Source organism: Lacerta agilis, chromosome 16 (assembly GCF_009819535.1).
Source record: "Lacerta agilis isolate rLacAgi1 chromosome 16, rLacAgi1.pri, whole genome shotgun sequence".
NCBI lineage: Eukaryota > Metazoa > Chordata > Lepidosauria > Squamata > Lacertidae > Lacerta > Lacerta agilis.
The window spans coordinates 34,835,225-34,856,945 of record NC_046327.1 but is presented as its reverse complement, the minus strand read 5'-3'; the positions used below and the strand labels follow the sequence as shown (position 1 = coordinate 34,856,945).

General features: G+C 46.5%; 2 protein-coding genes across 4 annotated transcripts; one reads left to right on the top strand and one right to left on the bottom strand.

Moving 5' to 3' along the window:
* The first annotated feature begins 1,042 nt into the window (after window positions 1-1,042).
* Window positions 1,043-7,317, top strand: SUV39H1 (suppressor of variegation 3-9 homolog 1). Of its 2 annotated transcripts, none has more exons than XM_033173747.1 (6): window positions 1,043-1,099; window positions 3,134-3,279; window positions 3,683-4,348; window positions 5,545-5,691; window positions 5,794-5,923; window positions 6,290-7,317. In XM_033173747.1, the coding sequence occupies exons 1-6, from the start codon at window positions 1,081-1,083 to the stop codon at window positions 6,424-6,426; spliced, it is 1,245 nt and encodes a 414-aa protein (XP_033029638.1). In that variant the 5' UTR covers window positions 1,043-1,080; the 3' UTR covers window positions 6,427-7,317. The 2 variants fall into 2 exon arrangements, with proteins under 2 accessions (XP_033029638.1, XP_033029637.1); XM_033173746.1 differs by lacking the exon at window positions 1,043-1,099 and adding an exon at window positions 1,171-1,243.
* Window positions 7,318-9,844: 2,527 nt separating this feature from the next.
* WDR13 (WD repeat domain 13) lies at window positions 9,845-19,404 on the bottom strand. Of its 2 annotated transcripts, none has more exons than XM_033173744.1 (10): window positions 19,286-19,404; window positions 15,990-16,076; window positions 14,703-14,943; window positions 13,692-13,801; window positions 13,288-13,418; window positions 12,422-12,729; window positions 11,827-12,007; window positions 11,591-11,732; window positions 11,278-11,396; window positions 9,845-11,058 (listed from the first exon to the last, which is right to left on the bottom strand). In XM_033173744.1, the coding sequence occupies exons 1-10, from the start codon at window positions 19,363-19,365 to the stop codon at window positions 10,874-10,876; spliced, it is 1,584 nt and encodes a 527-aa protein (XP_033029635.1). In that variant the 5' UTR covers window positions 19,366-19,404; the 3' UTR covers window positions 9,845-10,873. The 2 variants fall into 2 exon arrangements, with proteins under 2 accessions (XP_033029635.1, XP_033029636.1); XM_033173745.1 differs by lacking the exon at window positions 19,286-19,404 and adding an exon at window positions 17,855-17,963.
* Window positions 19,405-21,721: the final 2,317 nt, after the last annotated feature.

The window sequence follows — 21,721 nt, the reverse complement described above, 5'->3', positions numbered from 1 at the left end:
ATTGTCTTCCATGAACACAGTTTTAACAATGAGTCCGTAAGTGACTGTGGAGGCCAATTCTGGATCCACACATCCTTCCACATTGGGGATATTGGTTTCCAGGCAGAAGTTGATCACAGTGTGGATTTGCCAAGCGTGCCTTCCTCTTTGCAGGTTTCTCCCTTGTGTCCTGAGTTAAGATAAGAGATAAGATAAGATAATCTTTATTGTCATTGTCCCCCTGTGGGGACAGCGAAATTACTGGGCTGCTCCATCCACCCAGATAGGGCACTCCACACAAATCTAAGACAACTTCAAAACACTAATTGAAACAGTACAGTATGATACAGCATAACCAGTAAGATAAAATGACTTTCAAAGTCCAGGCTTCCCATTCAAGGCCGAAATTGCTTTGGAGAAGAAGCTGTTCCTGAGATGGCTTGTTCTTGTCCTCATTGTCCTGCATCTCCCTCCCTACGGAGCGTCTTCAAAGCCCCTGACACCTTGGGTAAAGGCTGCTCTCCAACTGGAGCACTCGCAGGCCAGTGTTTGCCAATTGTTGGTGTTTATACTACATTTTTTTTATTAAAAAAATTGCCTTTAGACAGTCTTTAAACCTCTTTTGTTGACCATCACCATTACACTTTCCATTTTTAAGTTCGAAATATAGTTGCTTTGGAAGACGATATTCAGGCATCTGCACAACATAACCAGTCCAATGAAGTTGATGTTGAAGAATCATTGATTGCTTCGGCACTGGTGATCTTTGCTTCTTCCAGATTAGTTCGCCTGTCTTCGCAAGTGACGGTACCTACTGATGCGCCGCCTTTTCCCTGACGGGGCTCAAGGCGGCCACTAACTCTGAGGCCGACGGAGGCTGCCGCCGGGGAAGCGAGCGGCCATTCGTCGCAGGCGGCGCTGGGAGGGACCTGCAGAGAGGAGCGGGGCTCGCCATTGGGACGCGAGCGCGGAAAACTCCCGAGGAGCCGCCCGCGACTCTCTGGCGCCGCCTCCGCCGCTCCGACCCTCACGCGAGAGACGGAAAAAAGTTTCCGGCGGCCTCAGTGGCTGGAACGGAGTTGGGGGGGAAAAAAGCGCAAGATGGCGGAAAATTTAAAAGGTGAGAGGGAAAACGGGCGAGAGAGAAAGAGAGAGAAATGAGGAGACGCCCCTTCGGGCTGGCCGCGTGAGGCGGCGTCGGCGGCGATGGAGAGAACCGCGCGGGCAGAAGCGGCGCTTGGCAGCCGGGCGTTCGGTCGCGGAGGTGGGGGGCGAGGGGGGCGTCGCGAGGCACAACACACACACACACACACCGAGGCGGACGCGGGCGGCCGTTACGGGGGCGGGGAGAGCGCGCGAGAGGCGGCGTAAGCGGCACGGGGGCCGTAGGGTGGCCGCCTCGCGCTGAGGGCGGGAAAGAAGAAGAAGACGACGACGAAGAAGGCGGCGGCGCGCGTGAGGGGGAGGGAGGGAGGGAGAGAAAGAACGGGAGCCGTGAGGGGAATGTGTGTGTGTGTGTGGGGGTCTCGTTTGCTGAGAGGCAGAAGCGCCCCTCTCCCCGCCCCCCAGGACCAAAACGCCGGTCTGCCCTTCCGATTTCTCTTTCGTGGGCAAAGGAGCTTTCCCCCCGTTGTGGGCCCCCCCCGTCACTTATTTTTGCCAACCGTCCCCTCCGTGTGTGTGTGTGTCCCGCTCCCCGCCTTGTGTTTTCGCCATGTGCTTCCTTCTACCGCCCCTGAAAAAGTCTTGCCGCCTTGAACGCCTCCTCTCGTTTTACATTTAGGCCTCTCGGTTTTGGGTTTGGTTTTTTGGGTGGTGGTGGGGGTAGGAAATGCCACAAGGTTGGGCTCCTGACAAAGGCTGCCTTGCTCTCGGACCCTTGGCCTGTCAGACTCCTGAGGGAGACAGCCAACTCAGCCACTTGGACGAAGTTTGTGTGCGGAAGTCGGGAGGTTGGCAGCAGGTGGAGACGGGGAAGCAGCTGTGATAAGCTTGAAGAAACCCCTGGGCTAAGAGTGACCAGCTCTGTTTCGGGGGAAATTACCCTGGGCGTGCAGTTTTGAAGCCTGGCTTTACCCCTGGGCTAAAGTGTCAGACTAGGACTCTTGGGAAACCAGGGTTTGAATCATCACTTGGCCCTGGGTGACCCTGGGCCAGTCACTGTCTGTCAGCCTAACCTACTTCACAGGTTTGTAGGGATTAAATGAGGTGGAGGAGAATAATGTATGCCACTGTTCATTTGAAAAAAATAATTCCCCCACCCCCAGTGTGTCAAGTCTATTTTTAGATTGTAAGTCTGAAGGCAAGGGCTGTGTTATTTCTAATTTTTGTACAGCACCTAGCGATTTTAGTGCTTTATAAATTATAATAATGATGACAGCAAATGGACCATCAACAAAGAGAAGCTGGAGACCAGAAGAAGGTTTTTAACTTTTAGAACAGTGAAGTATTTTAGCACTTTCCCTAGAAAAGCTGTATGTTTAGTCCTCTGTGTAAATGGGGAAGTAATCCTACTCTTTGGGAACTGAACTGGTTAGAAATACCGCCAAACAAAATGTTTTGCTTGGGACATAACATTTGACATAGTTTTATGTAAGTATGTTGCTTAGATATCTAAGGATAAGCAACTAGGACACAGGTGTTAGGGATAGGGATAAGAGCAAGAATTAATGACAGCTATCACAAAAATGTATGAGGACTTGCAGCACAAGTCCATTGCCACATTTTGCTGTGGGTTGGTATTCAGGGCATTTAGTTTAGTTAAATACGTTGAGTAGTCACATGCTGTGATAACTTTGGACCTTTTTTAAGATTCATCACTACAGTATATGCAAATAGGTTTGCAAAAGAACAAGCAAACCTCAGATGTGAAAGTGAAACACAGGCAAGGAATTATGGTTGGAATGTGTGTATGTTTAGTACTGGAATGGGAACAGAGGTGGGGAATTAAACCTGTTCCTTCTAGGATGCGTTGCACAAATTTAAGAGTTCTTGCTCTCTGTGGCAGCAAACATCAGAAATGTAAGACTTAACATTCTGAGATTTCCCTTTTCCTTATGATCCTAAAAACAATGATAGAGCTAGCCAGAAAAGTATATTACAACTTTTTGTTAAAGGAATTATTCTAATGGTATATCTGCCTTATCTCCCATAGCTTGCACTGTTTGTTGCAAATCAACCTGGTCCCATCTCCAGGATCTCTGCCGTTTGCAGAAAGTTTGCTGCTCTGGCTTGGGTATTACCAGAAAAAACCTCTGTGATTTTGAAGTAGAGTATCTGTGTGACTACAAGAAAGCTCGGGTGAGTTACTTGGGCCCTCCAGCAACTTTAGCAACACCTTTTCTACAACCTTGCATCTGTTTTCCCTAGCTCTCAGTTAAGTGTACATTGAGATTTGGTGTTAGTTGGCACTCCTTCACCCCTTTTTGCTCTTTATACTTTTAGCCAGGCATTACTGATACAGATAACCTCCCTTTTCTTTGATTGGTGGCCCATAGTTTATAGGACTGAAGCTGTTAAGAGATAATGTTGCAGAGTTGCTTGATTTTGCATGAGATACCTGGGTTTTTTCCTTTACTTTGGGTTTTAGTAGGTTAGAGAAGAAGGGGTTATTGGGAGAGCTTTTTCTGGGGTTTGTTTTCAGTTCTGGGAAGAGAATGGTCATGTTTTAAGCTGACACTGTGCATGGTTACCTTTTACTCAGGATGAGGAATACTACCTGGTGAAGTGGCGGGGCTATCCTGAGTCACAGAACACTTGGGAGCCCAGAAAGAACCTGCGCTGTATCAGTATACTCAAACAGTTCCACCGGGACCTAGAGCAGGCATTGATTCGACGAGGAAGCAAGCTCAGAAAGAATACACGCTTGCTTGACCAAGGCATCTCCAACTACCTAGTGCAGAAGGCCAAACAGCGGCGGGCTTTGCAGCATTGGGAATATGAACTCAATGCCAAGCGCAACCACAAGGGATGCATTGTGGTAGAGAATGAGGTGGACCTGGAAGGGCCTCCCCGGGACTTTGTCTACATTAATGAGTACAAGGTTGGGGAGGGCATCACACTCAACCAGGTGGCTGTGGGTTGTGAGTGCTTGGACTGTCTGTCAGAAGCAGCAGGAGGTTGTTGTCCTGGTGCTTCACACCATAAATTTGCATATAATGAGTTTGGCCAAGTGAAGATCAAGGCTGGCATGCCCATCTATGAGTGCAATTCTCGCTGCAGCTGTGGGATTGACTGCTCTAACCGTGTGGTGCAGAAAGGCATTCGTTACGATCTTTGCATTTTCCGGACAGATAATGGACGTGGCTGGGGTGTGCGCACACTGGAGAAGATCCGCAAGAACAGTTTTGTCATGGAATATGTAGGAGAGGTAGGATGAGCAGGCATGGACCAAAAGTTTAGTTGTGATCCAGGGTACAGGAGGAAAGAAAAATTGAAGCTGGGTTGGCCTGTTCCATTCTTTAAGATGTGAAGCAGTAACGCCATGTTTGTACGTGACATGTTCCAGCAGTGAGCTTCAGGTAGAAATATTTACTTCAGACTCATTGAAGAGGCAGAGACATTTAGGTTTCAATCATATCCATTTACCTAGGAGTAAACCCTATTAAACTCAGTCAGATTTACTACTGTCTAATAATAATAATAATAATAATAATAATAATAATAATAATAATAATAATAATAAATCAATACATTAAAAGCAATACACATAAAACATAACAGTATATTGGGAATAAACAACAAACATTGCATTTCAACCTATAATCCATATCACTTGTTGCTAATACCAAACAAAAAACCCTGAAACTATAAAGAATGGAAATATCTCTTACATTCTCTCTCTCTCTCTCTCTCTCTCTCTCTCTCTCTCTCTCTCTCTCTCTTTCTCCTCTGGTATCACTTATTTTAACTGCCTGTAATGTTTTCTGATTTCCTGAAATGCTCGTCAGAAGCAACTCCTCACCAAAATTCTAAAAAGGCTAGGTATTATGCATATTTACACATGACAAGGATCGGAACTTGAAATATTCCAGTCAAACTGGGCATAATTAAATAGACAGCTATACTGCAGTCTAAGATGGAGGGGTTATATTTGCACTTACTTTCCAAAGTGATAAAATTGATCTTTATATGGTCAGTTGACAAGATTTGCTTTGATCAGGGAACAGGGGGATATCAGTTACATTACAAGGATAGGCAGGCTCTTTGTGACTGATCCATTGAGGCATGGGTAGGCAAACTAAGACCTGGGGGCCGGATCCAGCCCAGTTGCCTTCTAAATCCAGCCTACGGACGGTCCGGGAATCAGCGTATTTTTACATGAGTAAAATGCATCTCTGGATTGTTTGTGGGGCCCACCTGGTGTTTTCTTCTTTGAGAACTTAGAACTTTGTATTAAACTGATAACCAAAAGTGAGTCTAAGCATGTGTAGAAAGGTTACCAAGCAGAGAGATAGCAGAAATTAGGGAACAAATGAGATCTGGATGAATATTTTCAATAGATTACTAAGAAAGATGCAGTAGCCCCATTTTTGCAGTGCTTACTGTTTTTTGCATCTCTCCCAGATAATCACATCAGAGGAGGCTGAACGACGGGGTCAGATCTATGATCGACAGGGTGCCACTTACCTCTTTGACCTTGATTACGTAGAAGATGTATACACAGTGGATGCCGCATACTATGGCAATATTTCACATTTTGTCAACCACAGTGTGAGTGGGGTAGATCACAGTGGGGAGGGAGCCATATATTCAACATAACTTTTAATGTAGAGCTTGTCTTACTTCCCTCTTACTCCTGTTTTTTGCTTCCAGTGTAACCCTAACCTACAGGTTTACAATGTCTTCATTGAAAATTTGGATGAGCGGCTGCCACGCATTGCCTTCTTTGCTACTCGACCTATCCGTGTTGGTGAGGAACTCACCTTTGACTACAACATGCAAGGTAAGAAGGGGAGTGCTTGAGAAATGTAGGTGAGCATTGAGGCCTGTTCATTTTGGGAGGTAGGGATTAAGAATGAAGATCATGTTTTGAACCATTAAAAAATTCTGGTTAGATTTCCTCCTTGAATTGCAAATAAAGCATAGCAACAGTATTCTAAGATAATTCTGATATCTTTTCTTTTTAAGAGTGTGATAGGTAAGAGCTTAAAGGAACAGGGAACTTTTATGAGTTTAGCCTTTTGGCCAGTATGTAGCCTTGTTGTGGATAGGATGCATTCGCTAGATAAAATTCAGTGACAGGTCTGCTATGATGAAAGATATTCTGGTTCCAGTGCTGATTTTCCCACCTTCTCTATCTCTCCCACAGTGGACCCAGTAAATGCAGAAAGCACAAGGATGGACTCTAATTTTGGCCTAGTTGGAGGCCTGGCTGGCTCTCCAAAGAAGCGGATGCGCATTGAGTGTAAATGTGGCACAGAGTCTTGCCGGAAATACCTCTTCTAGTTCCTTGCCAGATTTGCTTTAAAGTTGTCTGGTTAGACTTGGACTGGAAGTCAATACACAAGTGGCAGTTGCTGAAAGTTTGAAGGCAGAGGGTAAGAGTCAGGAACTTACCTGCTTAAAACAAAAAAACACCCAGTACTTTGAATTGCAAAGAGAGCAATAACTGACATTTGTTATGCTACCCAGCTTTGACTGGCTGCTTCTTACTGCCAGACTGAAATATTCTTACAGCAGCTGAGAGATTCTTCAGCAGGCAGGAGATTGGTTCGAGTTGTCAAACTTGCTGTTGATGTCCTGGTTGGAAAAACACAGCATAGTATCTCATAAGTCTTTGGATGTCTTATTAGAACCTCAGTTACAGGTTTTTTTCTATTTTGAAGGCTTGATTGTGAGTGCAACGTGGCAGCAGAGAACACTGACTAGTTTCTTATCTTCAATGTGGTTTTCTAAGGGATACAAGTCTTGGTTTTACAGCAGAACTGCTTTCTAGCCACATTTATGAGTAAGTGGTAAAACACAAGCCATTTAAAAAATGGATTTATCTGCACAAAGACTGTATTACCTCAGTGTGCTGTATGACTGTTCCCCACCTGTACACATCCATAGAACTTGCTTTCATTGATGGGAGAGGCCCATGTAATTTGTACTTGAAGTCGCACTTAATAACCATCATAAAGCCCTATGCAAAGTGAAAAGCCACAATGTTGCCTCTTGTAACTAATACATTTGTTTTGAAGAGAATATGTTTTTAAAAATACAGTATGTATATATATATATATTGGAAATGGGTTGGGTCAAAGAATCTAGCTTCTGGAAACCACTGTATTTTGGAAGCTGTGATGAAGCTTTTTAATTATGACTGTTGAAAAGAATTAGATGGTTCGGTTCCTTGTTTTGCTTGTGACTTATCATCTTGTATTTCTTTCTTTGAAGCAAAAACTCAGATAACTTCAGTGTGTGTGTGGCGAGTGGGAACTGGAAACCAGTGTTAGCCTAACATACTGCAGAAAGTCATTCCAGTTCTTCAGATCATTCACTTGTTTTGTGCTACCTTCATCAGCCCTAAGAACTACAAAAGGGGGTATACACTAAGGTTTGGAATACAGAAGTGAGGCTTTACTAATTTCAGGTAATTTTATTTAGCATCCATTTTCCATGTACCCTTCATTCACACAAGTAATCAGCTGTATAAATCTGGTAGGGAACCTCGAGTCTAGGGGCCAGGCCTCTCTATCCTACTTCTGTAGATAATTAAATGGGACATCTCTAGGTGCAGCCCCTCTAAACTGAGAGTTCATGAAGAATAAGGATACTAGGTTTGGATGCCATCTTGAATGAAAAAGAAACTAGCATGTCATGTGTGGAGAGGAAGTTAAGTGTTTCTGCATTTTCATTCAATGTGCAAGGTGGAGCTTAATCCTGCTTTGCTGTCCATTTCAGGGGATAGTCCCTGGCCCTACATCCTTGTAACTCTCTATAAGAAATATCAGAAGTCTATTCACACACACTTGTTCATTCTTCATTGCTTAAAACTGAAAAAAGCTTTTAGCACCATCAATCCTGCTTTCATTTTAGTGAAATGCAACGTATTTGACTTTCACAGTGTGGAAACTCAAGAAGCTGCTTAGTATGATGCCTGGTAATGATGCTATGCTTTTATGCTGACTGAGGTTATCTGCTTTTAATAGTTGCATGCCAGGCAAATAGGTAATAGGTGATCTTTTCCCCATCATTTTCATTTCCATGAGCTGAATTTCTGCATGTCATGCAACTATTACAATGTGGTGTGGAAAAGCAGTCCACTTCCATCTCTCAAAAAGGAGAATGCTGGCAGCATCCAAGCTCAGGTGCCATGCAATTCTTGCCAGAAGAAGAGGGCACTCCATCATTGGCCCATGGCAAAGGAAACAGGTCTGTGCACATATTTAAGATTAATCGTGTTGTTCATTTATTCCTAATGAACTGTGAGCTGTAACTGATGTTTGTTATTAGTTTGTGACTGGTAGCTTCTTTGGGGAAGACAAATAGTGAGCTCTGGGTAGTCTGAAAACAGCAAGGCCAGGGGAGGAGCAAAGCTTGCTCCTCACTAAAGCATAGTGAGACCAAACTGGACCATTGTTTAGTTTATTGCATTGTTGTCCAGGTTGCCAGTGTGTTATATTTTTTGTATTGCCATTCATGTGCCCAAGAGATTCCAGTGCCTTTATAAACATGTAGTGTAGTGGCTACACTTGGAGTACTGTGTACAGTGCTGGTTGCCACATCTCAAAAAGGTTGTATAGTTTGAGAGGATGCAGAAAGGCTGAACTAAATAAACTGAGGTTTAGAATATTTCTTATAATAAGGAAAAGGCTTCAGCTTGGGGCTTTTAAGTTAGGGTGGGAAAGCAAGTGTGAGTGTGTGACAAACTTATAAAATTGCGTAGTGTGGAAAAAGTGGGCAGAAATACAATTTTTCATCATTACACTGGAACCCAGAGTCATTCAATAAAGTTGTTTGGCAGGATATTTTGGAACGACCAAAGGAGGTTCTTCAAACAGCACATTTTCTTTAAAAGTTTGCTACCACAAGATGTAATGATGGTCACAAGCTTAAATGTCTTTGAAAGGGGATTTGCCAGTTTCATAGAGGACAAGGCTATTGGGCTACTAGTTTTGAAGGCACTATTTCCTCAAGATCGGAGGAAGTATGCCTCTAAATCTACTATTGATCTTTAGCAACAAGGCTATTATTCTCAGGTCTTGCTTGTGGGTTTTCCAAAGGCATTTGGCAGGTCAAAAAATGAATGCTATTCTAGGCTGCATCAACAGAAGTAGTCATACCTCGTGTTGTGTACACTCCGTGTTGCGAACATTCGAGTTACGGAACTCCGAATCCGGAAGTCCTCCACGGAGCGCACGCGATGCGCGGGTGTGCAGAAGCATTCTGCGCACTTCGCGCATGCACAGAAGCGCAAAAACTCACGAACTTCTGGGTTTTTTTTCTTTTTCTCTTTTCCTTCGCATTACATGCGCCCGGGTTATGTGGCGCAACCCGGAACGGATTGCGTACGTAACACGGGGTACCACTGTATAGTGTTCAGATCAAGGGAAGTTATACTACTGCTCTATACTGTCTTAGTCAAATCACACCTGGAATGCTGTGTCCAGTTCTGAGTGTGACAATTCTCTCAATCCTGCAATAGGCTGTGCAATCTGTATGATGGAAATATGTGGCTGGCTTGCCAACCCATGTATAGGGCCCCCTTAGCTCAACTCAAGTTCTTCATAAGGTGAAATATGAAGCACCATCCCATCAGCTCTTACTTTCCACGTACCTGCCTGAAAATCCTACCACTTATTTTTTTCCAAATAAAAGTGAATTTAGAAATATTTTCTCCTAGTCCACAGAAAAAACAAATTTGAGGAAAAAGCAACTATCACTGCCACAATACAGAAGAGTTTCAATACAACAAGCCCCCTTCCCTGTTACAATGCCACACATGCTGTGGAAGATAAGTGGCAAAAAGCAACTGCATTAAGTAGCTGCAAAGTTCAATTTAGCAGACTACTCCACCACCTGCTTTTGAATACAGTTGTCAGGAATGTTCGAGATTGAATTTCTTGATATTCCAAACACATTCCCAGTAATATTTCAAGCAAGCTGTGTTGGTGTGCAAGCAAATCTATTCAGCACCTGCTGTTTCCTCTCCCTGTAATAGGAAGACGTTTCATCACTGGTAGCTGCTCCTGAAAAGCAGCCCAGAACTAAGAGACATGAGCTGCAAGATTTTTCATGTTGGAGGGGAATCTGTCCACAAAGTTGTAGCTGCAGAAGTTCATATGTCCAACAGGCACACTAATAAAGCAGGCTGATCCTTCCAAGTTGATAGCTCAGTCTGGCACTTGAAGGAGGCAAAGAGAAGGTGTAGCTTTCTGGAGTTTGATGTCCTTGGTATTTCCAGGAAGGAATGGACCATTGCAACAGCAAAGTAGTTATGCAGCAGCAAGGAGCAAGCTACTACTAAATGGGAGCTAGGACCACTAAATTTCGTGCTCATGAGCCAAAGAACCCATGTAGTCCCAAATCCTATCCTGCCAGTTGGCAGAGAGGCTCTGCAGCATTGTTTACCACCTTCCCTTTTGGCATACATTGTGTCCTGTTGATTACAGCTGACAGCAACCTGGACATCTAACACAAACCACAACAGAAGTAAGCCAAACTTCTCACAGGATAACCTGCATCCTTTGTCTGCTATACAAAATCCCACTAATTGAAAACCTGGGAATAAATGGATGCTGGTTCACTGTAAAGATGTTCTCAGTGCTTTCACAGCTGCAGAAGCTATAAATAAAGCGACCAGCAAGAGGAGGACAAATGGTCTTTAGGGTTCCTGACTTTCACCCAGGCTGTCTCCTTCAACAGTGTTGAGTAAGTGTACTTCTTTCCACTCATCAGGAGAGAAATGCTACTTCTGTTCCCTTTTCCAGACAATAACCATGCCTTTGGCATCACTGGACGCCAACAGGCTCTCATCACAGTTAAAGCTGACATCCAACACAGCAGCACTATGACCTTGTAATTTGTTGACTATAGCCTTGGTAGCTCGCTCCACGTCAAAGAAGTAGACACACATATCCTCACTGCCGGTCACTGAAATGCACAAAGAGAAGTTATTAGAGGGGACAAAAACTTCCCTGTGTTTTTGGGGGACGGGGACTAAGCTCTGCAGTAATTATGTGTCATACAGATTAGCTGCATGCAGTAGCAGAGTTGCAGGCAAGGAAGTGGCAACCCGCAAGAAATTCCAAGTGAGAATGTCTTGTCCTGCATCCCCTTTACAATGGGAGTGAACTCTCATGGGCATCATACCAATGCAAGCTCCCTGGCGGAAGGACATGAGGGGGCAGAAGATGCTGCGGACAGGATGCGAGCTCTGCTGTATCTGGAAACTTCTCTTAAGCTGGAGTGTCCCTTCGTTGTCCACTACCCTGTCAGGAAAAAGTAGCCAAGAACAGATAATGGATAAATAGCTTAATCATAGCAAACTGCTTCTCGGCGCCTGCATTACACAAACATGTATCACATATTCTATCCTCTAATATGGGGCTCGTTGGCACTCTGCACATATGAGTAGAGCAAGTGTCTGTCTTCTAGCCTGGCAATGCCATGGAAAGCCCCTCACCTATATAGCAGCAGCTTGTTAATACATGCATTGATGAGGAGGGAGGGGTCCCGTGCTTCTCTGCTGATCCAAGAGCGGGCCGAGATACTGGTGATAGAACTGCCCTCGTTAACTACCAGCCGTTTTGCCTTGGTCAGTTTTCCTGCAGGGGGGAAGAAGGAAGCAGAGGGCTTGAAGTCAAGCTGAATCTGTGCTAATCCTTGTCCTTACTATGCTCCCCATCCCACTCCACTCACCTGTTGCCATGTCAAAGAGGAAAGAAAATATGCTGCCTTTGTCATCTCCTGCCCAGAGGATTCGGCCAGGGGAATCAAAGGAGAGAGACAGCACTCGGCCAGTTAGCTTGCTTGAGCCACCCTTCACTTTTTTCCCTGTTGAGATGTTTACCACATGGAGGTTGTGCTTTCCATTCCCCACCTTATGGACAAATAAAGATGTCAGTTTCATACTATTCTACAGAGCGGAAGAATGAGCAACAGGCACACACTCTTCCTCTCCTCTTACCCCCCTGGAGACTCTCCCCTCACCACCATCTTGGTTAATTAGGGACCTGAAACACTTAGAGGAGAAAGTTTTTGTTTTTATCTATGCCAAGCCCCTTTGACTTGTGACCAGACTGCCTTTGCTTCACCCCCAACAGTACTGATTCCAGTCCCCATTTCTTTTGATTCAACCCACTTATTCCATACCTACATCATTTGGGGGTGGGGAGAAAGGAGGAAACCTCAACTGTATGCAAGCACATGTCCCTTGGAGGGGAAAGGCCCAGTGCTTTGTTTATTAGCTTAGGTGGAAGTGGGCAGGGGCACTATATCCTAGGCCTTCACTCACCACTGTGAGATTATTGTTCATGGGCTGGAAAGTGCAGCAGAGCAGCTCAGAAGCATCTGGATCTGGAATTTCCCGGATGCACTTGCCATCCTCTGTAGCCCATATACGCATAGTGGCATCAAGTGAAGTGGAAACAATGATGTCATTGGAGAGGGACCAGGCAAAGTCTGACACGCCACGGCTATGTCCCTTCAGCACCCGCAGCACCACAGGGGGAGTTGGCACTAGCTGGCACACAGAAATGGTACCATCCAGAGAACAGCAGGCTAATAGGTGTTTGTCATCATTGGCAAACTGAACCTTGGGCACTGGGAAAGAAAAGGGGAAATGGTTGTTAGCCGGATGTTGACAGCAAAGGCAAGAGCAGCACCCACCCTCTAAGAGGCTGATAGTTTTAAGGGATTCTTAATTATTTCCATGCACTTCAGCTACAAATATCTCTGCCAGATACCACTCAGAACATGATTCCCTTTTTGCATCAACACAATTACAGAGCTCTCCAAGGAGCATTTGAGGAAGGCTGTGGGGGAAGGGAGGCTTTGTGTTAGGCTACTAAATAGTTAACAGCCTGCACATAAGCATGCCTATCAGCAAAATAAGCAACACTAGCCTGTAAAGGCTTTTCCAACCCTCCACTTTCCCTTGCTTCCACCTCAAGAAGGCAGGAATAATAATCTCACTACTTGTCCTGGAGTCGTCTGTTTTGTTTTTTGCAGGGGTGTGTGGTGTGTCACTTCTTCTATATAGTTCTCTCCAAAATGCAATCCTCATTGTCACCCCGGTTCATATGACCAACGTGACATCAAAAGACACCATGGAGACAGTTAGTAGTTAACCCATGACACGTTAGCTACTGCTCTACTCACCAGCCTCATCCACGTGCTGGTCAAATATATGGTACATGCCAGCAAAGGCGTAGTTCTCACTTAGGGTGGTATCCCCAGCCATTGCACGGCTGGCCTCTGCCACCGAAGTGGGGACAACACTGCCAGGGGGTCTAAAGGAAGACAAAAGGCATTGTTATGAAGTAAGCACACGCCTCAAACTTTGTTTCCAATGGAATGGGTGTTGGGGCAGGGGGGGGGGGGCGGGGGGAGAGACCAGTATGGGAGCAGAGAGCTTTTGTCCTGGCTGCTTCACCTGTACTGGAGTCAGAACAGCATCCAGGGTTCTGACAAAAGCTTGTAAGTAAAAGAATTGGCATGCACCAAACGAGCAGATGAATGCCATTCCCGCTTTTAACCCCAGATTAGATCTGTCGGCCTTATACCTCTCATCGTAGACAGCTCGGTTCATTTGAGCCTGCAGCTGGTACGATCCTCGGCTGACAGAGCGGCGGTGGCCTCGGGCACCAAGTGCTCTTGGGTCGTCATCAAAATCCTATGGCACAATGCATAAAATAGTTACACTGGAAGATAGCAAGGAGCTAGATGACATACTATGCTGGGTGCTATACTGAAGGAAGCAGAGACAGGCGTATCTGCAAGGTCAGGGATTCCAAAGAGGAAGCAATGAGAAGATGAGGAAATGGCAGCCAGCACTTAAGTTGCAGAGTGCCTTTATAAAAGACTCAGATTTCTAACCTGTGCTTCTGTTCCCTCTGTTTGGTTTGTCTATTTTCTAATCCTGATGACTAAAAATGTGTCAGGAGGCTCTTAATGAAGGCTCTGGAATCTTTGCAGGGGGAGGAATACCTCTTTAACTGTGCCCTTACCTTGTTCTACTCTCTACATTCTCATTTTTCTTGTCTGTTTTCCCAAATCTGCCAAATTTTCCAATGTTCTGAAAATCTGAATATTGGGGTTGGAATTATGTGAGCAGCTCTATGCAAATAAACTTACTCTATGCAAATAAACTTACTCTATTGCACATGCCATGGGTGTAGCCAAGATTTTTGTTAGGGGGAGCAGAACCGATGTGGTCGGTCAGTTAGTGAAGTATTTCTATTGTTTTACTTGATCTGGAGGGGGTAACTGCCCCTCCCTGCCCCGCTGGCTATGCCCATGGCACATGCATAGTTTAGCTTTGGCTTCCCTGGGGGGCAGATTACACACAGCCCTGATCCTACTGGACAAGAATACTGTGCTGCACGGAGTGGGAGCTCAAATGCTCCTGTGTTGCAAGGAATCATTCTCTCCTCCGAGCAAGTGCTGACCTCAGCAAAACACCTACGGCCCTCTTCCCACCAATGGAATAAGCTTCATTTAAATACAAGATGTCCCAGGCCAAATGCACAGGGCTGGTGCTACTCTTGTCCCCACCCCCGGCTGCCCTTGGTTACCTCCATGCGGTCAAGTGTGGTACGACTGCTTCGGACAATGCTGTTGCTGTAGGCACGGAAGCTGCTCTGCTCTGAGAGGGGGCCGTAGCGCTGGGCCAGGAGCTGGCTGCGCAGCCGCAGGTACTGCTTACGGAGCGAGGGGTCGTAGCCGGCTTTGGCGTTGTCCCGCAGCAGCTGGCTGCGCCGGCGGATGTACTGTGTGCGGAATTGCGGGAAGGTTGGGGTGCGGTATGCGTTGTACCTGCAATAGGGGTTGGTGCATAAGCTGCTGGAAGCCTGAGCCTACTGCATTCTCATTAAGCTCACCCTGCTCTCTTGCTCTTTAGCATCGTGCTGGGGTTAGCACCAACTGAATGGAGAGAATCTCCTTCAAGACTCCCCTGCAGCACAGTATCTTGCATTGCCATTCTGTGGTCAGTACTCCAGCTGATAACACTATAATGGTGTGACACAATATATTTGAGGCCACCAAATGAAAAACACTCAACAATTGGAAACAAAATCCCGCTGGTACAGATTTGAGGAACTCGCCCACCCACCATCTACCTCTAAAATGTTGATGTTTTGCTTCTAAAACTTAGTTGTCCAAAGATACAAGACACTGACCCTTTCTCAGGACATGTTTTTAGTGGAGGTTTGACCATGTTGGTCTGGATACAAGCCTCCCCCAATATAGGAAGCACCCCTAAAATGAGATTTTTTAAATCCCAACTTTTCTGATTTGGGGAAGAGCGGACTGCAGCCTATATTCAGACCAATATGGTAATTCCTGCACTAACTGATAGTACGGCATCAAAAAAATGATTGACTCATCTGGAGAAACCACCAAGGGTAATTGTGAAAGCATATTCATAACTCTGCGTCTCTATTGTTGATGTTCCCACCAAACGATGAATCTAGAATTCTCACACAAGACACCCACCTCTCTGAACAATTAGACAAGACTGATTTAGCTCCTCTGGACCGCAGGGCTTGTTTAATCTCACTGTAAACATGTGGTACAGCGACGATAAAGTATTTCTATTTCTATTTCTCTTCCCATAATAACATGGGGAGCCCTGCGGGATCACACCAAAGCCCCATCTAACCCAGCATCCTTTTCTGACAATGGACAACCAGATGTCTGTGGGAAGCCTACAAGCAGTACCTGAGAGTAACAGTACTCTTCTCATTTGTGATTCCCAGCAATTGATCTGCAGAAGCATACTACTTCCGCCAGCACAGGTAGACCCCAACAGCTTAAAGCACTGCCCAGGTCCCCTGTGGGCCCTACTCCTTTACACTTACCGTGCGTCTACAGCCAACACTTGCTGCCACACTGCTGCCATGCCCCACACTGCCACTGGCCGCTCAGGGGAGCTTGTACGTGGGCGTCTGCAATTGAGAGGCCACAGAGAAATCAGCTGCAGAGATGGGTGCAGAGAGGGGTTAAAGGCTTGCGCAACATCCCATCCATTAGCATGCAACTTCCAGGCCAAGAGGCGCACAGATGGCTATGACAAAAGAAGCCTTAGCTGTGAAACTGGCCATAGGCAATGACCAGGGAAAGCACAGTCCCCTTCCCACAGGAAAAACAGAGTTCTGTGACAGTGCTTCTGACAAGCTAGGTAAAGGTAAAGGGACCCCTGACCATTAGGTCCAGTCGTGTCCGACTCTGGGGTTGCGGCGCTCATCTCGCTTTACTGGTCGAGGGAGCCGGCGTACAGCTCCCTTGTACATTCATGTGGCCAGCATGACTAAGCCGCTTCTGGCGAACCAGAGCAGCGCACGGAAACGCGGTTTACCTTCCCACCGGAGTGATAGCTATTTATCTACTTGCAGTTTGACGTGCTTTCAAACTGCTAGGTGGGCAGGAGCAGGGACTGAGCAACGGGAGCTCACCCCGTCGCGGGGATTCGAACCGCCGACCTTCTGATCAGCAAGCCCTAGGCTCTGTGGTTTAACCCACAGCACCACCCGCTCTGACAAGCTAAGGAAGAGCCAATTGAAGCAGATGATGGGACTCGGTCACCAATGGGTGTGGTGGTAGTACCGGTATTTTGTTTCCTGCAGCATAAGGGAGAGCATGAATTGTGTGTCCCTCATACTGGAGTCACTGTGTAGTCTGCTGACTTGTTTTACTGGGAGGGAAGAAAGGTTTGTATTCGACACTGATGTTCCCTCCACATAACAGACAGCACTAATACAGGGAATGGATATGGGCCACAGGATTGCAAATGATACTAGAGCAGGGATTGCAAACTGTCCAGTCAGGAGACCTGCAGCATGACTCTCATCTGCCCCCTCCGCACATTATTACCTTAATAATTCTTGGCAGTTCTTCCCAGGGAGGAGTGCCCCTCCCCTACAGTGGCTTTGCAAAAGGGGCCCAGTCCCCATAGCTTAAGAAATTGGCCGTGCCTGCATTAGAGCATCCATAGGAGATAGATAAGAGTGAACCCTAAGCCAAATCCAGCCCTTTGCACGGTGCCATCTGGTCTCTTAATATCCCACTACAGGCTCCCCTGAAAAGAGGTAGGTGGGGGGGGGGGGATAGGCACCAGCAGCATCTGCGACAACTGGACTTTGCAGTGGACAATTTTTGCTGGGTCTTTCCTCAAAAGGGACCTAATTTCTGATTTGGGGGGTGGGGTGACGAAAAAAGGAAGAATGGGCTCATGATGCGGTATGATATTAAGGGGATGAGAAGCAACGACAGCCTGATTTGCTGGAGGAGCGGAATAATCCCGTAAGCAATTTTTGACGGGAGGAGAATTAATTCCCTATTACATGGGGGGGTGGGGAGAGACGCGAAGGGAGGGGCGACGTTTCGGGGGTGATGGCATGGGCTCGTTACTATGGTGATGAGAAGAGGGGGGGATGAAGGAAGGAAGGCAAGGGAGAGAGGGATGTGGATGCGCTGAGAAAGGGCCTGTGTCCGAGGGATGTCCCGAAGGCAGGGGGACCGCGGGGTCTCCATGGCGACCACCTCGCCGGGAAAGGCAGGCGAGGCTAAGCCTTGCAAGGGGGGCGGGTGCGGCGGGGCGGGCTCGTTTCCACGGCAACCGGACCCGGGGAAAGGGGGGGGGCCTCATCCTGCGAGGGCAGCCGGCCGGAGGGTCGGGCCGGGGTCCCGCGGCTGGAAGGGGCGCTGCTGGGGACGCGGGCGGTACCTGCAGCAGCGGCTCCCGGGTCCTCAGCCGCGGCGATGGCCGGCAGCGGCAGCAGCAAGAGCAGCGGAAGAAAAAGGCGGAGACGACGAGGAAGGCGGGAGGAGGAGCCCCGGCGGCTCCAGCCCACAAAGCAGCGGCGCATGCGGACCCGACGGCGCCCAGCCCTTCCGAGGCGGCGGTGGCCGAGCGCCGCTAAGGCAGGCCGCTGTCAGCCGCCCAGAGGTTGCTCGTCGGCCTCGCTGCTCAGCTGCTGCGGCGAGCGCTCTCCAGAGCACGTGCAGAGTGCAATCTCCCCATCGGAGAGCGGATGAGGAGCGCCGGGGGCGGGTAGCGGACGTGAACCCCAGAATCTCTATCCACGTTTGTAAAACAATAACACAGAACTCCTCCTCTCCCCTCCCCGGCGCGCCGCTTCTCCTTTCTCCACTGCTCCCCCCCCCCCCCGCCTTTGCTCCTTCATTAAAAGGGGTTTTAAGCCAGCCACAACGTCGAAGTAGGGACCGAGGTCCCTCCCCCCACCTCCATTAAAATATTTGATTGAGACAGATGCCCTCTAGTTGATGGGCGTTGCCATTCAGATAGTGTGCGTGTGATCGATTATGTGGGGCGGGGCTCACCTGCCCCACCCCCAATATTTTATTCAAGTTGTTTTGCATATACTTGGGGAAGCTTTTGCTGAAACTGCGTTGCACAAAAATGACTAATAGAACTGAACGGATGAGGGGGTCGTTGGAGGTCTGAGACCTCGCTTTATTAACCCTTAAACTCCAGGCTCCAATAAAGTTAATAGTAATAATAATAATAAACCTCGCCCATCTAGGCAGCTTACAGCACGTATAAAAACATAGTACAGTAAGTTGCATAATAATATGAACTATATAATATAGCACTGCTAGGCTGCAGAGTACCCTTGCATCTCACCTTAAGAGGTTGTGCCTAGAAGGGCTTGCAGTCTTCATTCTGACGGCTAGGGAGTGGGGAGGAAGAGACCAGAGGGAGGGAGGTACAAAGGAAAGCGAGAAATACCAGTCTCCATTTCTAGAGGAAAGGGTGGAAGTAATTTGGGTGATGCCAAACCCTTGTATAGCAAGTTGCGCCTGTTAACCCTGCCTGCCTCTGCGCTCGTCATTTTACGAACTACTCTTGTGCCATTCTACTTAAGAGCTCTGCGCCCTTGCAGAATCTCTTGTTTACGGTGCCAAAGCGATCCAGAGCAAGGAGAGCAAAAAAAGAAAAGGGGGGGGGGATGGACTAGAAACCAGGGTCGTTTTGTAGTTAAAGATCAAGGAAAGAAGCGGGGGATTCAAGCAGGGAGTCAGCATGCCAGCAAGCATTTCCTGTAAAATGTCTGTAGAATACAAAGTTTTGCAAGCCACCCAGCCAGAGGCCACACCAGGAAGCTCAAGGAAACAACAAAGCAAGGAAACTTACTGGAATCTCATCCAGCTCGAGTTGCCCCAGCTGCTGCCACTCACGGAGCTTCTTTTCTTCCTCTCCGGATTCCACTCCATGGCTTTCCCGGGGAAGGAAGATGCACCTGCTAGGCTGCAATATGGGCCTTTGTAGAGAGGGTGGGGCTGCTTGGGAAAGGAACTGGTGATAAGGAAGGCCAGTTCTATCCGTGTGTGTGTGTAAGTAAAAAAAAGTAAGTCGTTCAAATTCCTGGAGAGCCTGGTGCCTCAGAGTGGCATCTATAGGCCACCTAGAGTAGACTATGAGATTTTACGATTATAGCCTGACCTTTATGTTCATTTTCTCACAAGTAAGTACAGCCCCACTGCTTCCAGTGAGATTCTCCACTAAGCGCTTACAAGAACTGCAGCCTTCATACAAAGCTACAGCTAAGTTTACAATGTATTTATAGCCCAAAACATAATTTATTTACTAGAGAAGTAAGGCAAGAACAGAAGATGTTTTAACTCTAGCCGGACTCGCAGATGATTTTCCTAGCATGGAGGAAAGTGGGAATAAGAAGCTTAAATATGGGAAAAGTTAGGAGAAAAAGTGGCAGTCTTAAAAGGCAGCGCCCCCATGCAATCTTACATGGAAGTAAGACTCCCTAAGCTCTGTGGAACTTCTTTCTGACTAAACATCCATGGGAGCTGTAAGTTGAATATAAATCAGAAGTTCGTAGGACCAGAATAAAATGCAGGAAAGAACTAGGCTCATTCATAAAGAGGCTGAAAGACAAATGTCTCACAATTATGCATATGCACATATGAACCACAACCCTGGATTTTATCCTAAGCTCTTAATGAGGTGAGAGACACAGAAGGAAAAATCTGCCAAATTCTTCAGTTTCTTGCTACAGCTTCATAGTGACTATACCATCCAGAGTAACTTAAAAATATATATAATGCGACAATCTGATGCACATTCACCTGGGAACAGACCTTATTCAACTCTGTGAAACTTACTTTTGAATAAACATGCCTAGGCTCATGTTGTTAAAATAAACATACCTAGGCTCATGCTGTACAAATGCCTGTCCGTATTGCTGTCTAATTTCTTTCCAATTATTGACACCAAAACATCTCCCAAAGTTTGTTGTTGTTGTTGTTGTTGTTGTTGTTGTGTCATTTAGTTGTGTCCGACTCTTCGTGACCCCATGGACAAGAGCATGCCAGGCACTCCTGTCTTCCACTGACTCCTGCAGTTTGGTCAGACTCATGTTGGTAGCTTTGAGAACACTGTCCAACCATCTCATCCTCTGTCGTCCCCTTCTTGTGCCCTCCATCTTTCCCAACATCAGGGTCTTTTCTAGGGAGTCTTCTCTTCTCATGAGGTGGCCAAAGTCCTGGAGCCTCAACTTCAGGATCTGTCCTTCTAGTGAGCACTCAGGGCTGATTTCTTTAAGAATGGATAGGTTTGATCTTCTTGCAGTCCATGGGACTCTCAAGAGTCTCCTCCAGCACCAGAATTCAAAAGCATCAATTCTTCGGCGATCAGCCTTCTTTATGGTCCAGCTCTCACTTCCGTACATTACTACTGGGAAAACCATAGCTTTAACTATACGGACCTTTGTCGGCAAGGTAATGTCTTTGCTTTTTAAGATGCTGTCTAGGTTTGTCATTGCTTTTCTCCCAAGAAGCAGGCGTCTTCTAATTTCGTGACTGCTGTCACCATCTGCAGTGATCATGGAACCCAAGAAAGTGAAATCTCTCACTGCCTCCATTTCTTCCCCTTCTATTTGCCAGGAGGTGATAGGACCAGTGGCCATGATCTTAGTTTTTTTTATGTTGAGCTTCAGACCATATTTTGCGCTCTCCTCTTTCACCCTCATTAAAAGGTTTTTTAATTCCTCCTCACTTTCTGCCATCAAGGTTTGGGCATACTCAGGTGGTATCCTGCTGTGAGCAACACCAGGGAAAGTAGGGTGTTTCTAGGACTAAGGTGAAACTGTGAAGCTCTCGTTATTTTTGCTGTTGGACACTGCATGTTGTTTAAGTAATCTTGTTATAATACTGAAATGTCATTTTTTGTACGTTATTATATTTCATATTGTTTTGATATGTTATCATGAAATTGTTTTTGTAGTGTTTGTTTAAAATGCATTATTGTTTTCTTTGTTGTAAGCCGCTTTGAGCATGTTTTTTTCGGGGTGGGAAAACAGCATGCAAATAAAAGGAATGGATGGAGGGATGGAGTAGACACGTTACCTATTTTTTCTATGTACTTGTGACATGCATCCAAAGGAAGCTCTGGACCAGACAGAATGCATTGACATCTTGTGGAGGGCACTGTCCATTTGCTTGAGTGTCGGCCCAAAGCACATCTTGAGGGGGGGGGGTTGAACCCCAATTAATTACTAAATATTTTGGCTATTTTTGGTGTTCATGGATGCCCTTCGCCATTCCATACACCTGC

Excerpts from the sequence above, each read along its gene's own strand:
- SUV39H1 (XM_033173746.1), top strand. The coding sequence starts at position 1,186 with ATGGAGAGAACCGCGCGGGCAGAAGCGGCGCTTGGCAGCCGGGCGTTC. Across the intron at positions 4,349-5,544 it reads TCATGGAATATGTAGGAGAG|ATAATCACATCAGAGGAGGC; the intron begins GTAGGATGAGCA and ends CATCTCTCCCAG. Across the intron at positions 5,924-6,289 it reads CTTTGACTACAACATGCAAG|TGGACCCAGTAAATGCAGAA; the intron begins GTAAGAAGGGGA and ends TCTCTCCCACAG.
- WDR13 (XM_033173744.1), bottom strand. The coding sequence starts at position 19,365 with ATGGAGTGGAATCCGGAGAGGAAGAAAAGAAGCTCCGTGAGTGGCAGC. Across the intron at positions 13,419-13,691 it reads CGAGCTGTCTACGATGAGAG|ACCCCCTGGCAGTGTTGTCC; the intron begins GTATAAGGCCGA and ends GTCTTCCTTTAG. Across the intron at positions 12,730-13,287 it reads CCAGCACGTGGATGAGGCTG|TGCCCAAGGTTCAGTTTGCC; the intron begins GTGAGTAGAGCA and ends TTTCTTTCCCAG.